General features: G+C 50.4%; 1 protein-coding gene across 2 annotated transcripts; it reads left to right on the plus strand.

The window, feature by feature from the left end:
• The first annotated feature begins 2,875 nt into the window (after positions 1 to 2,875).
• On the plus strand, positions 2,876 to 10,831 carry Tac4 (tachykinin precursor 4). 2 transcript variants are annotated; one of them, XM_048789240.1, is made up of 5 exons: positions 2,876 to 3,137; positions 6,121 to 6,214; positions 8,119 to 8,148; positions 9,335 to 9,394; positions 10,547 to 10,831. In XM_048789240.1, exons 1-5 carry the CDS (start codon positions 3,015 to 3,017, stop codon positions 10,576 to 10,578), a joined length of 339 nt encoding a protein of 112 aa, XP_048645197.1. In that variant the 5' UTR covers positions 2,876 to 3,014; the 3' UTR covers positions 10,579 to 10,831. The 2 variants fall into 2 exon arrangements, with proteins under 2 accessions (XP_048645197.1, XP_015351288.2); XM_015495802.2 differs by lacking the exon at positions 2,876 to 3,137 and having other exon boundaries at positions 5,987 to 6,214.
• Positions 10,832 to 11,575: the final 744 nt, after the last annotated feature.

Consider the following 11,575-nt stretch of genomic DNA (forward strand, 5'->3'; position numbering starts at 1 on the left):
GGATGTGGGTCTCCCGCGCATCCCGCCCTCAGCTCGTGTTTCCTTCTCCGTCCCCCTCCGCTCCTTTTTCTTTTTTCTTTTTTCAGTCCCTCCCTCCTGCGCCCTTTTTCTTCTCAGCTCAGCAGTCCTAGCCAAACCGCAGCCTTTAGCAATCCTGCGCGCCCACCCGGCGCCCAGGGAGCCTCCGGGCGGCCGCCACCCGCCCGCGGCCACACCGCCCCCCCCCCAGCGCTACCCCCGGCCCGTCCCCGGGGCGCAGCCTGCCACGACTGCCCGCCTGGCCGGGTCCGCCCGAACCCGAACCTGCCCCGGCCCGCCTTACGCGAGGTCGCGCCCCACCTCAACCTACCCTGTCCACCCGGGGTCACACCCAAACCCGCCATCCCGCGTCCTGCCCTCCTCCTTGTCCTCGTCCTCCCCGCTGGCAGCGGCGCCCAGTCCCAGCTGCCGCCCGGGCCGCGAGGACAAGGCGAAGCGGGACGCAGCGGCCAAGGCCATGCCCGGGTGGCCGAGGGCACCGGGCGGGGCGGCGGGCTCGGCCGCCAGGACTGAAAGCCCCAGCCTGACCGCAGCCCGAGGGCGACGCTGCAAATAGCCGCGGTTTCCAGCCGGTGCCCTGCCTGCCTCCCGGCCTTCCGGACCTTTGGGGTTTTCTCTCCCTGCTTTCCGCCGCCCTCTCTGCTCGGCCAGATGCCTCCTGCCTCGTCCCCGCTGGGCGCCCACCACATCCTGCCCCCCGCGGGGTGGTTCCTGCACCCGCGAGGACCGGAGCTGGCACCGGGGCCAGGAGACCTGCATCAAGATCCAGAGCTCCTGGGGTCTAATAGTCACAATTAAGTTAGAGTTTATTAAATATTGTGCAGAGCACTTTCCTAGTAGGACTTCATGAAATGTTCAGCATGCCCTATGAGGGGCAGCTTCAATTTGCCAATGGTGAAACTGAGACTACCTTACTCTTTAGGGGCTAAGGTCACCCCCTTTACATCTGCAAATGGAAGGCCATCTCTTCTGTCCAAAGGCCCATGCTGGGTCTGCCTGCAGCCTTCTTCCCAGTCAGGCCCCAGGGAAGATGGGAAGGCACTGACTGGGAAGCTGGTCTGCCACTACTTCTCAGTGTCATCTAGAGCAAGCTCAGACTGCCTCAGTTTCCATATCTGTAAAATGAAGAGGATGAAAAGCAAAATTCCATCAGTTTTTTTAATTGTGGTACTGGGGATTGAACCCAGGGCCTTATGCGTGCAAGGAAAGCACTCTACCAACTGAGCTATATCCCCAGCCCAGTAAAACCCCATTTGCATGAAAGAACTTGATAACAACAGTGGAAAGCCCAAAAGAGAATGTGAGGCATTAAGCATCCTGCCCTTAGACTTAAGTAAGAGTCAACAGGATACCTCTCTGGAGTGCTGAGAGGGACCAAAGGCCAGCCCAGGCTTGGGAGAAATAGGCTGAACCAGAGAACTGTAGCAAATTCTGGGATTCTGAAGCTATCCTGGCTGGGACCCACCAAAGAGATTCCTGGATGAGGGGAGTCCCCTCCAAATACTCGATGCTAGCCCTTATTTAGCTCTGTCTTAGCTGGCCTGGACTCAGAGTGAATGCACAGTTTTATGGACCAATTGCGTGCCAAGTACTGTCTTTCACAGCCCCCTTCTCAAAGAGCTCACAGCACAATCAACTACCACATAGCCAACTAGCAGGGCTGCCCTGTGCGCAGCTGGCCCATTTGGGAGAACTGGAGCCAACCTCCTTCTTCCAGGGTGTGCAGCCTCCCTCTAGGATCTGTTGCTCAGTGATCAAAACAGGCTGAGTTCCACTCTCCCCTCAGGCGCTACCCTTGTTCAGTACACAACCTACACAGCCTCTCACAGCAGTCTCTGGAGAACCATAAGAGATGTATTGGAAAAGAGGCCAATTAATTCTTGCTAGAGATGGGATTAGAGACAGAAAAACCCTAATAAGGGGGTGCACAGTAAGTGGGACCAAACTTGAAGGATGATTGGGAGTTTACCAGGTGGAAAGGAACATCCGGGCAGAGGCAATGACAAACTAAACCATGAGGGCGGGAAGTCTCATCCTGTCCTGGGAGCAGATGGTGGGTTGGAGTCTCAGGCAGGGCAAGAGAGGCTGGCACATGCCAAACAGAATTTAGCCTATCTGCCACGGATAATAGTAAACAGGCATTACATATTTACCATCAAGCACTGTGCTGAGTGTTCCGCATGCATTATCTCATTACATCAAATTTTGGAAAGAGTGCTATAGTTAACCCTGTTTTACATGAGGGTTCTAAGGTCACACAGTCATTCAGAGAGGAGGCTAGAATTGGAATTCAGGTCTCTGAACAAGCCCTGGTTCTAGACTTCTGATGGGTGGACAGACAGATGGATGAATGGATGCCTGGGTGAAGAGGGAGAAACTGAACAGGGAAGGTTTGTGATATAGCTCAGTTGGTAGAGTGCTTGCCTTGCATGCACAAGACCCCTGGGTTCAATCCCCAGCAGAAGGGGAGCTAGATGATGGGGTACTAAGTTCTGGGAGGAAGACTCTCTGAACAGGGGAGCAGGCATCAAAGGGGGAGGAGCCATAGGGAGGAGCCACCTGTTTCTTCCTCTTTCCAACATGAGGTCCCCTGGGGGTTGTGGGCCTGGAGCTTGACGCTACACACCCCACACACTATGCCATTGTGCACTGCTCCTGGAGGGAGGCAGCCAGAGGTGAGGCTGGTGTTGCATCAGAGTGCTAAGCCCTGGATCAAATGTTGGGGGCACAGCAGGGGGAGGTCTGATCCCTCCTCCTGAGCAGCTCAGCCCATCATTGGCCTTCCCAGACCAGAGGCGGCACAGGAAATGTCTCCGGGTCAAATAAGCTGAGAAAGGAAAGCAGAACAGCTGGAAGGACCAGAGGACAGGGGAGCTTCCCCTCCTACACTCAAGCAGCCAAAAGGCAGCCACTGGAGACGGTGTCTTCAGGCTGAGAGGGGCTCCCAGAGGGTCCTCAGTCAGAGCACGCGCACCATGCTACCCTGCCTCACCCTGCTTCTCCTGATAGGGCCGTCAGTATGCAACACAACAGGTGACAGTGGAGAGGAACTGGCAGTCAGCGCTGAAGCAGGGCCCTGGGTGACCCTGATCCTAGAGGTAACTTTGGGGAGAAGCTCTGTGCAGGGCAGGGGGTGACCCATGGTGGAGGGGTGGAAGATCCCTTCCACACCTGCTTGGAGAGCAGCCGGTACACTGTACACTCAAGGCAGGTCAGCTGACTCCCCCCTGTGACTAGCTTCAAGGCCATGACCAAAGAGGTCACGACTCACACGACTGAGAGCATTAGCTGTGTGTGTGTGTGTAATGTATGTGTGTAAACACTTATTTAACACATATTGTATTCCTAGTACTGTCTAAATGCGTTATAAACACTAAACACATTTAATCTGTATTTCAACCTCATGGGGAGAGTACCATTATCATCCCTATTTCACAGATAAGGAAGTAGAGACAGAGAGGTCAAGTAGTTTGTCCAAAGTTGCATAGCTTCAAAAGCAAACTGCGCACTTTGTCCAAGATCTTATTTTGTGTATCTCTGTATCAGAAATTTTCTAGAATATCCTTTTGAGGGGATCAACTTTGGGCAAGGTCACTGTTTTTTCACACATGTAGAAACACTTTTATTTCCTGACCAGTACTGATATGATAGCAGTCTTGTCTATTCCCCTGAGCACTGTCACTAGGGAGAAATCTAAAAACTGGAGACCCAACATTGCTACCACCCAAACCACAACCAAAATCTGATCTGATTTGATTCAGAAGACAAAGACCTTTGACCTTGGAGCTCCCAGTTCAACCAGGGAGAGGGGCTAATAGACCAGAGACAAATAGGTAAATAAGAGACTAGTGCTCAGAGCTAGGAACGGTGAAGCACAGCATGGTCCAGGGCCATGCTGAGGTCTTTGGAAGTTCTTAGAAAATGGGGCCAAAGGAAGGAAGACTTGTGACATGGCAATCATAGTGATGGTTTTCTTTCTGGTTTAAACATGGAACTGTGGGTAGCAAGAGGACAGCGGGCCTGGGAGACGTGGGCTCAAGTCAGCTTCTCCACCGGCGCCTGCTTCTCTCTAGACCTGTTTCTTTACTTGCAAAGTGGGGAGTAGGCATGATACCCAAGATCTTCCTTGAGCTTTGACCGCTTTAGGGAATCTATGCCAAATGGTGGGGAACCCGACAATATGAGAAGCCCGGCTGTGTGAGGGGGCACTCTGGATGGAGCCGTGTGGGGACGGTTGTCAAAAACTCCAGCAAGTTCTGCGGGCTTTCTGCCGTTCCCATCCTTAGTCTCCTTTCACTTTCCTCTGCCTTCCAAGATGCAGGACTTAGAGTACAGGTGGAGAGACCCGGTTAAAAAGCTGGAGAAACTTCCAAACGCTGTGGGTTGCTAAGCATTACTGTAGGAGGCTGGCGCTTGGAGACACCTTCCCAATGATCTGCTCACTCATCAGTTCAGGGCTCCCTGTCTGCTGTCTTCTCTGGAGCTGGGGATTTGGGTTAAACAGTATGGAGGGCTCCACTGAGGGAAAGATCTTCCTGAGTGAAAAGGAATGGATGCCTTCTAATGTCCCTCCAGAAACCCAGTGGCTAGGAAAAGGGTCAGTCCTATTTAAACTTTAAAGGGCCATTCTCTCCCACTTGCATTTGAAGGCTGCCTTTTACCAAGGCAAAGTGGTTTTCATGAGCTTCTCAGAAATGGGTCCAAATCTCCAAAGAGTCTTCTCTGGTTTCTGGCCAGGCTGGGCGACTCCAGCCTGAGACAGCTGCTCCAGCCACTGACGACCCAGGGAGGAGACAGATGGGAAGTGAATGAATTAGTCCACAGCTTAGAAAACAATCCACTCTTTTTTTTTTTTTTTTTTTTTTTTGGTGCTGGGGATTGAACCCAGGGCCTTGGGCTTGAGAGACAAGCACTCTTCCAACTGAGCTATACCCCCAGCACCTAAATTCTTTCTTTTTTTTTTTNAACTGAGCCATATCTCCAGCCCCAACAATCCACTCTTGATCCCAAAAGTTGGGACAAAAAAGACTGTGAAAGGCCTGTGAGTTCCCATTGCCCCCAGACAGGTCCACGCTGGTCCTGCTGGAGTGGGAGCTCCAGCACTGCCCTGGAGGAAAAAAAGGATGGAAGAAAGAGCCCCTGATCCGATCTCAGCTCCCAGTCTCTGGGAAGGTGCCTGCATACTCTGGGCCCTGTCTGCCTGACTTCAGGCTTCCTGGAAAAGGAGGTCCCATTCCTTTCCCTGTTCCCAGAAGGATCCTATTCTGGGTTATAGAAAGGACCACCACTTCTGGGGCTCATGCTAAGAAGGGAGAGAGAAAGGGCTTTAGCCAAGGTCCTGGAGGTAACAAAGGAGGGAGAACTTAAACCCACAGACTTGGGTCAAGATGTTTGTCCTGTCAGCTCAAGGATTAAAATGACTGCCCAGGGTAACAGCCTCCCCCCCCCCCCACCATCTGCTGCTGGAAGGCACAGACCCCAGGGTAGGCAAATCTGGGACAATAGGGGAAGTGCCCAGGGCAAGGAAGAGAGCCAGAGTTAGAGTAGAAGCAGTCCCACCCTGCCTCCTTGGTGCCCCTGAGTTTAATGGGGGTCTCTTCCTTGCCTATGTTGGGGATGTTTCCTAGAGCAGAATTCTGGGAGTCAGACTTTTGAATTCTGATTCAACCACTTGTGTGACCTTGGACAAGTCACTTACTCACCTTACATCTTAGATGGCCTGGGTTCGTCTCTCACTTTCTAGCTGGGTGATCTTGGACATATTTAATCTCTCTGTACCTCTGTGTTTTCATCTGTAAAATGGTGACAGTAGAAGTACTGGGTAGTGTTTTCATAGGGGTTTGGTGAGCATTAAATTAGTTGCTACATTAAAACCCTCAGAACAGTGTCAGTAACTTAGTAGGTAACGTGTTAGCTGGTAAATATTATAATGCACAATAGGATGGAAGTATGCAAATGAGCTCAGTGCCAGCACACAGCAAGTGTCCTGTGACTGAGCTGCTGTTATTGAGATTGTTACTGCTGAGGATTTCCTCCTCGACAGTACCCCCCCACCCTACTGTTAACTCTCTGCTTCTTCAGGAGATCCCTGTCCCCAGCATTCAGCTCCAGCTGCAGGAGGGGAAGAGGAGCAAGGCAAACCAGTTCTTTGGGCTGATGGGGAAGCAGGTGGAAGGTGAGTGACAGTCACATGCAGGAGCCCAGCAAAGCGTGGTTCTGAATAGGTCCTGAGAAGGGGCCCTAGGTTAAAGCAGTGAAGCTTGGATCAGTTACTCCAGTCCAGAAGGGGTCACTCCTGAGATGAGGTGGGGTAGATCATCCATGTAAATTATGATCCTTGGGGAATGTTAACAATGACAACAGGCAACAGACGTAAATAGAGACTGTCCTGGCATATGGGGAGCACAGACACCTTAATGGTGGGGCAAACATCTTGCACTCTATCTGGTGTCCCTGGCTTCCATTCCTGGGTGACTTTGGGGAGTAGCAGTAAAGCTAGAGGCCAAAGTCAATACACGAGCAAAGCAACCAGCCAAGCTTTTTAGTTGTTTCTTTGGCTCAAACAGAATTACTAAAATAAACCTCTGTTTCCCAAGGGCACTGCCAACGTGGGAGTCCTGCCTAGGGGGGAAAGGAGGTTGCAAGCAGTTTTCTCCTTGCTTATTGTCAACATCCTATTTTGGGGGGGTGAGGGGGTACCAGAGATTAAACTCAGGGGCACTCGACCACTGAGCACCATCCCCAGCCCTTTTTATATTTTATTTAGAGACAGGATCTCACTGAGTTGCTTAGTGCCTTGCTGTTGCTGAAGCTAGCTTTGAACTTGCAATCCTCCTGCCTCAGCCTCTGTAGTCGATGGATTACAGGTGTGCATCCTATTTCTTAAGTGGTCATGCTCAGTGATGGTGAGGACATGAGGAAACTGGCATTTTTATTCACTGTCTATATCCATTAAAATCGAAAATGTGCATGCCACTGATCAAAGTATTCATTTTAACTCTTTTTAATAGGGAGAATTTGGAAATAACATAAAGACCATCATGGGGGAAAGACTGAAATATATTAGGCACATACATAACCTCAAAGACATTTAAAAAGATGAGGCAGCTGAGCACAATAGTGTATGCCTGTAATCCCAGCATCTTGGGAGGCCGAGGAAGGAGGATTGCAAGTTCAAAGCCAGCCTCAAAGCCAGCCTCAGCAACTTAGCAAGGTCCTGAGCAACTTAGTGAGAACCTGTCTCTAAATTAAAAAACATAAAAAGGGCTGGTGATGTGTCTCAGTGTCCCCTGGGTTCAATCCCCAGTTCAAAAAAAAAAAAAAAAAGAGGCAGATTTGTGGGCAGATATGGAAAGAGCTCTAAGATATATGGTTAAAAGAAAAAAGCAAGTTACAGAACAAATACACATGATAGAAGCCTACTTGTTTAAAAAAAATTACATACTTACACATATATGCAAACTCAGGAAAAGTTCTAGAAGGATAAACATCAAACTGTAAGTAGTGGTTGTATCAAGGACAGGAAGTAGAGAATGAGGGAGATAGAATGAAGAGGAACTTTTTTACTGTACAAACCTTTACATGGCTTGGGTTTTAAAACAGTGGGCGAGTATTCAAGGACTACTTCTGCAGTTAAAAAAAAAAGTATGCATATAAAAATAGAGAAAACCAACTTGTGACCAGTTTTGGCCTTAGTTTCCTCTTCTACAAAATGAGTTTGGGAATAGGCCATTTCCAAGTTCTCTTCCCAATCCAACAGCCCAGGAAGAGCAGGGGATAGAAAAGAAAGATTTCCTGAGTATGACAGTTTAATCTCCTTATCACCAGTGGGGACTCAGCTTCCAGTGGGGGAAGTCCCTTCCCCAAGGATGCCCACCCAGCAGGTGCCAGGCACCAATGAGGCCAAAGTGTGTGTATCACATTACTCCTCACTGCCTTCTGCCCGGAACACTCCTGCTGTCACTTGAGGACACCAGGGGAATGACTATAGCTCCAATGAAGACCCCCCCCCCCACCCTACCTCCCCAAGCACCCAAAAGGGGTGGCCCAGTCTTCATTCCTTCTTTTTCCTTCCCCCAGGAATACCTCCCATCCAGCCAGAGAGAGCAGGTAAGTGTTGCCCAGACCTTCTCTCCGCATGCTGTCTGGGGATGGGCAGGCTGTCCCGGTCACTAGCAAATCAGAAATGCAAGGCTGGCATTGCAGTGCAGAGGGTGGGGCCAGTGTGGTTTGGCCAAGTGCTGGGCTTTCTGGTTGTTTCCATAGAGGGTGGTCCATGCATGCCTCGGGAATGCTTGCAGGGCTGGGAGGAGACAGGGGTGAGTCTAGTTCTGCCAAATTTCAAAATCACTTTGGATCTAAATCCTAGAGTTGGAAAAGTGAATCAAAGATCAGAAGTGCTCAAAGCTTCAATCCCCTGCATACTGCAGGATCTTAAAAGTGAAAATCTGATTAGCCATTACCCTGCTAAAACCTTTCAGCTGAAAGGGAAAAACAAAATCAAAAGAAAGCAAACCAGCCTGTACCTATGACCCCTGAGTGCTCTCGGGATCAAGCCCAACCCCAGCATACTTTTTGGGCCTCACTGACTTGACTCTGGCCCATCCCTGGCTGCTGTTCTCCCTGACCACCTGCCCTGCCCAGCCAGTGTGGTCTCCTCAGCCTGGGCACTAGATTCTCCTTGGCATAGTGCACTGTGCTGTCCTGCCAGGTCACACAGCTGGTGTTCCCAGCCCTCCAGTGCACAGGCTCCAGATCTGCCATCCCTCTGTATCCCAGATACACAGTCTAGTTTCTTCCAAAAGAAGCACCCACTATTGGGCTGGGGATATAGCTCAGTTGGTAGAGCGCTTGCCTTGTATGCACAAGGCGCTGGGTTTGATCCCCAACACCCCCCCATCCACCCCCACACACTAGGTGCTAGGAAAAACAGATGGGAGAATGGAAGAAAAAGAAGAAATCAGGGTTGGGGCTGTAGCTTAGTGGCAGAGCTGCTCGCCTAGCATGCATGAGGCACTGGGTTCAATCCTCAGCACCACATAAAAATAAATAAATAAAATAAAAGCATGCTGTCCATCTACAACTACAAAAAAAATTAAATAAAAAAAGAAGAAATCAATGAATGTAGACATGAAAGAATGAAACAATCCAGGGTAACCCTCAACTCCAAGATGATTGAGAAATTACTCCATTTTCAAGGTCCCAGCTTTGGCTCCGGTTCTGCCCTTCACTGGTATCCACGACAATGGTTCTCTGTTGCCTCTCTCTTCTCTCCCTCATCTTTCTCTCTCACCAGGGTATAAGCTGGGACAAACGGCCCAGGCCCTCCTGAGCAGGAGGGGATCATCCATGGAAGGTAAGTGAAAGCCCCTGGTGGGCCACAGGGACATCATAGGAAAGTGGCCTTGCATTTTGCTGCCAATCAGACAGAACAGGCTTCCACAAGCCACCAGCAGTAGCCCCTTGGGAGAGGGTAGGGGTGTAGGGAGGTGATCCCTGATGATTCAGAACAGAAATAACATGGCTCTGAAACTGTGCCCTCCCCACCCCAACATGCCCCAGCACACTCTGCTCTGCCCGTGGGGGCCAGCTGAACCCACAGACAGTGATGTGTAGTTCTCCATCCTGAAACATGCCCTTACTCCCTCACTGTCCATAAAGTCCTAGTCCTTCCTATTGAGAGGGTGGTGAAGAGATTCACTGCCTTCATCAAATGTCATTAAGTGCACATCATTCTGAGATGGGTACTATCCTAAACAGTTACCAGTTTACACCTCTGGCAGGCGTCAGGCATGGAGGCTGGTAAGTGAATTGGGCAGGGAAAAGTCACAGGTCTGGAGAGCCCACACAAGAAGAGGATAAATGGGTGCCCCAGAGGTCAAAGATACTTATGAACCTGAGCTCTAGGCTGCCTTCCCTAGTGACTAACCTCTTCCTCTGAGCGCAGACTTTGGGGTCCCTCCCTTACTCCCCAAATAGAACATCTGCTTGGGAAAGGTCTCTATTTTCCCCTGAGATTTTCTTGACATGTTTGAACCACTCCATTTAAAGGACCCTGGAAGTCACCCCAACACCAAATAGAAACGAGTGCCACAGGCATGCTGTGCACAGGAAGCTTAGAAGCTGTTGTTTTTTGGAGATGGAAAGCAATTTGTTCCAAGTCACAAGTAAGCTAATAACAGAGCCAGGACTAAAAGCTGTGTCTCCAGTTTCCTGATCCATGGCACCTCCCATGTCCCCAGGCAGGCCTTTGGGACTTTTGAATGCCGCTTCCTCTTCTTTAGAGTAAATAACTAAGGATTGGCTCCATCCCTGTTCTGGAGGCACTTATGATTGAATAATGGAAGATATGGCAGCAGGTCTGTAATTCTGCCACCCTAGATAGCTACAGACAGAAGAAACATGAGAGGGAAATGGAGGGCCCTGGGCAGTGACTAGGGAAGGCCTTTCAGAGTAGGGGAGACATAAGAGCCCCCTAACCACCATCTGTGTACAAAACTCTCCCCAGACACAGAGGATGAGGACCCAGGTTCAGAGTGAGAGCCTCCAGAGGATGCAAGACGTCTTCCCTGGATCTCACTGCTGAGTTTCTCCTCCCGGGGTCTTGGATCCTGCATGCTGGCAATCCACACCAGCCCCACACTGAACTCACTGGGCTTCTTCCAGGACTCTCCGTGACAAGCTGTGGTACATAGATGCACTGTGGTCACCCTGGTGAGCAGGAGTGGCCCTGCCCTCCCCCACATGTTGTGCATCACCAGAGCTAGCTTCACAGCACACAAGCAGGGACTCAATAAATGAATGACCACTGAATGGCTTTCTCTGTGGTGTGTGTTAGGGTGGGGGGTGGGGGTAGAGGGCAGGGTGTCAGCAGGCCACCAGGCTTTTATCAGAATTGCAAAGGAAGCCTACTCAGCCCAGGTCCTGTTCTCAGATGGGAAAACAGGCTTGGGACACAGGTAATGAGGTCCTACACAGAGAAACAGGGAAGAGACCACAGGGTGAGGAGATGCAGCAGGTATTTTGGAGTGGGAGGGACTGAGGGCAAGGGAAACTTTTCCCCTTTAGGCTCCTCATCTTCTCTACCCCAACCATGACCTCAAGGGTTCAAATCCACACATCTCCTGATTTGGAGAACTGGGTCCCAGGTCACTCATCAATTCCTTTGTATAAGGTGGCCCCTTTGCCTTTAAGACGCAGTGATCCCATTTCTGAGTCTTGGAAAGAGCACTAGGGGAACAGAACAGCTTCCAGCCTCAGGAGGTCCCCAGTGTGTTGGGGGGACCCTTGTCCTTGCCCTTGTAGTTTGAGGCAAGTGTGACACAGAGGAACCCAGAATGCCTAGAAAGAAGCCTATTAGCCAGAACGAAGCCCCAGGGGAAACCTAAGCAATGAGAGGTTCTGAACCAGGAGTGAGTTGGAAATTATGTGGGGAGGTTCAGCTGTAAAGGAGATCCATTCATTCACCAGGCCACAAGACTTGTCAAGCTTCTGTCACTCAAAAAAAAAAAAAAAAAAAAAAAAAAAAAAAAAAAAA

The sequence above is a fragment of the Marmota marmota genome, unplaced genomic scaffold (genome assembly GCF_001458135.2).
Source record: "Marmota marmota marmota unplaced genomic scaffold, marMar, whole genome shotgun sequence".
Lineage (NCBI taxonomy): Eukaryota > Metazoa > Chordata > Mammalia > Rodentia > Sciuridae > Marmota > Marmota marmota.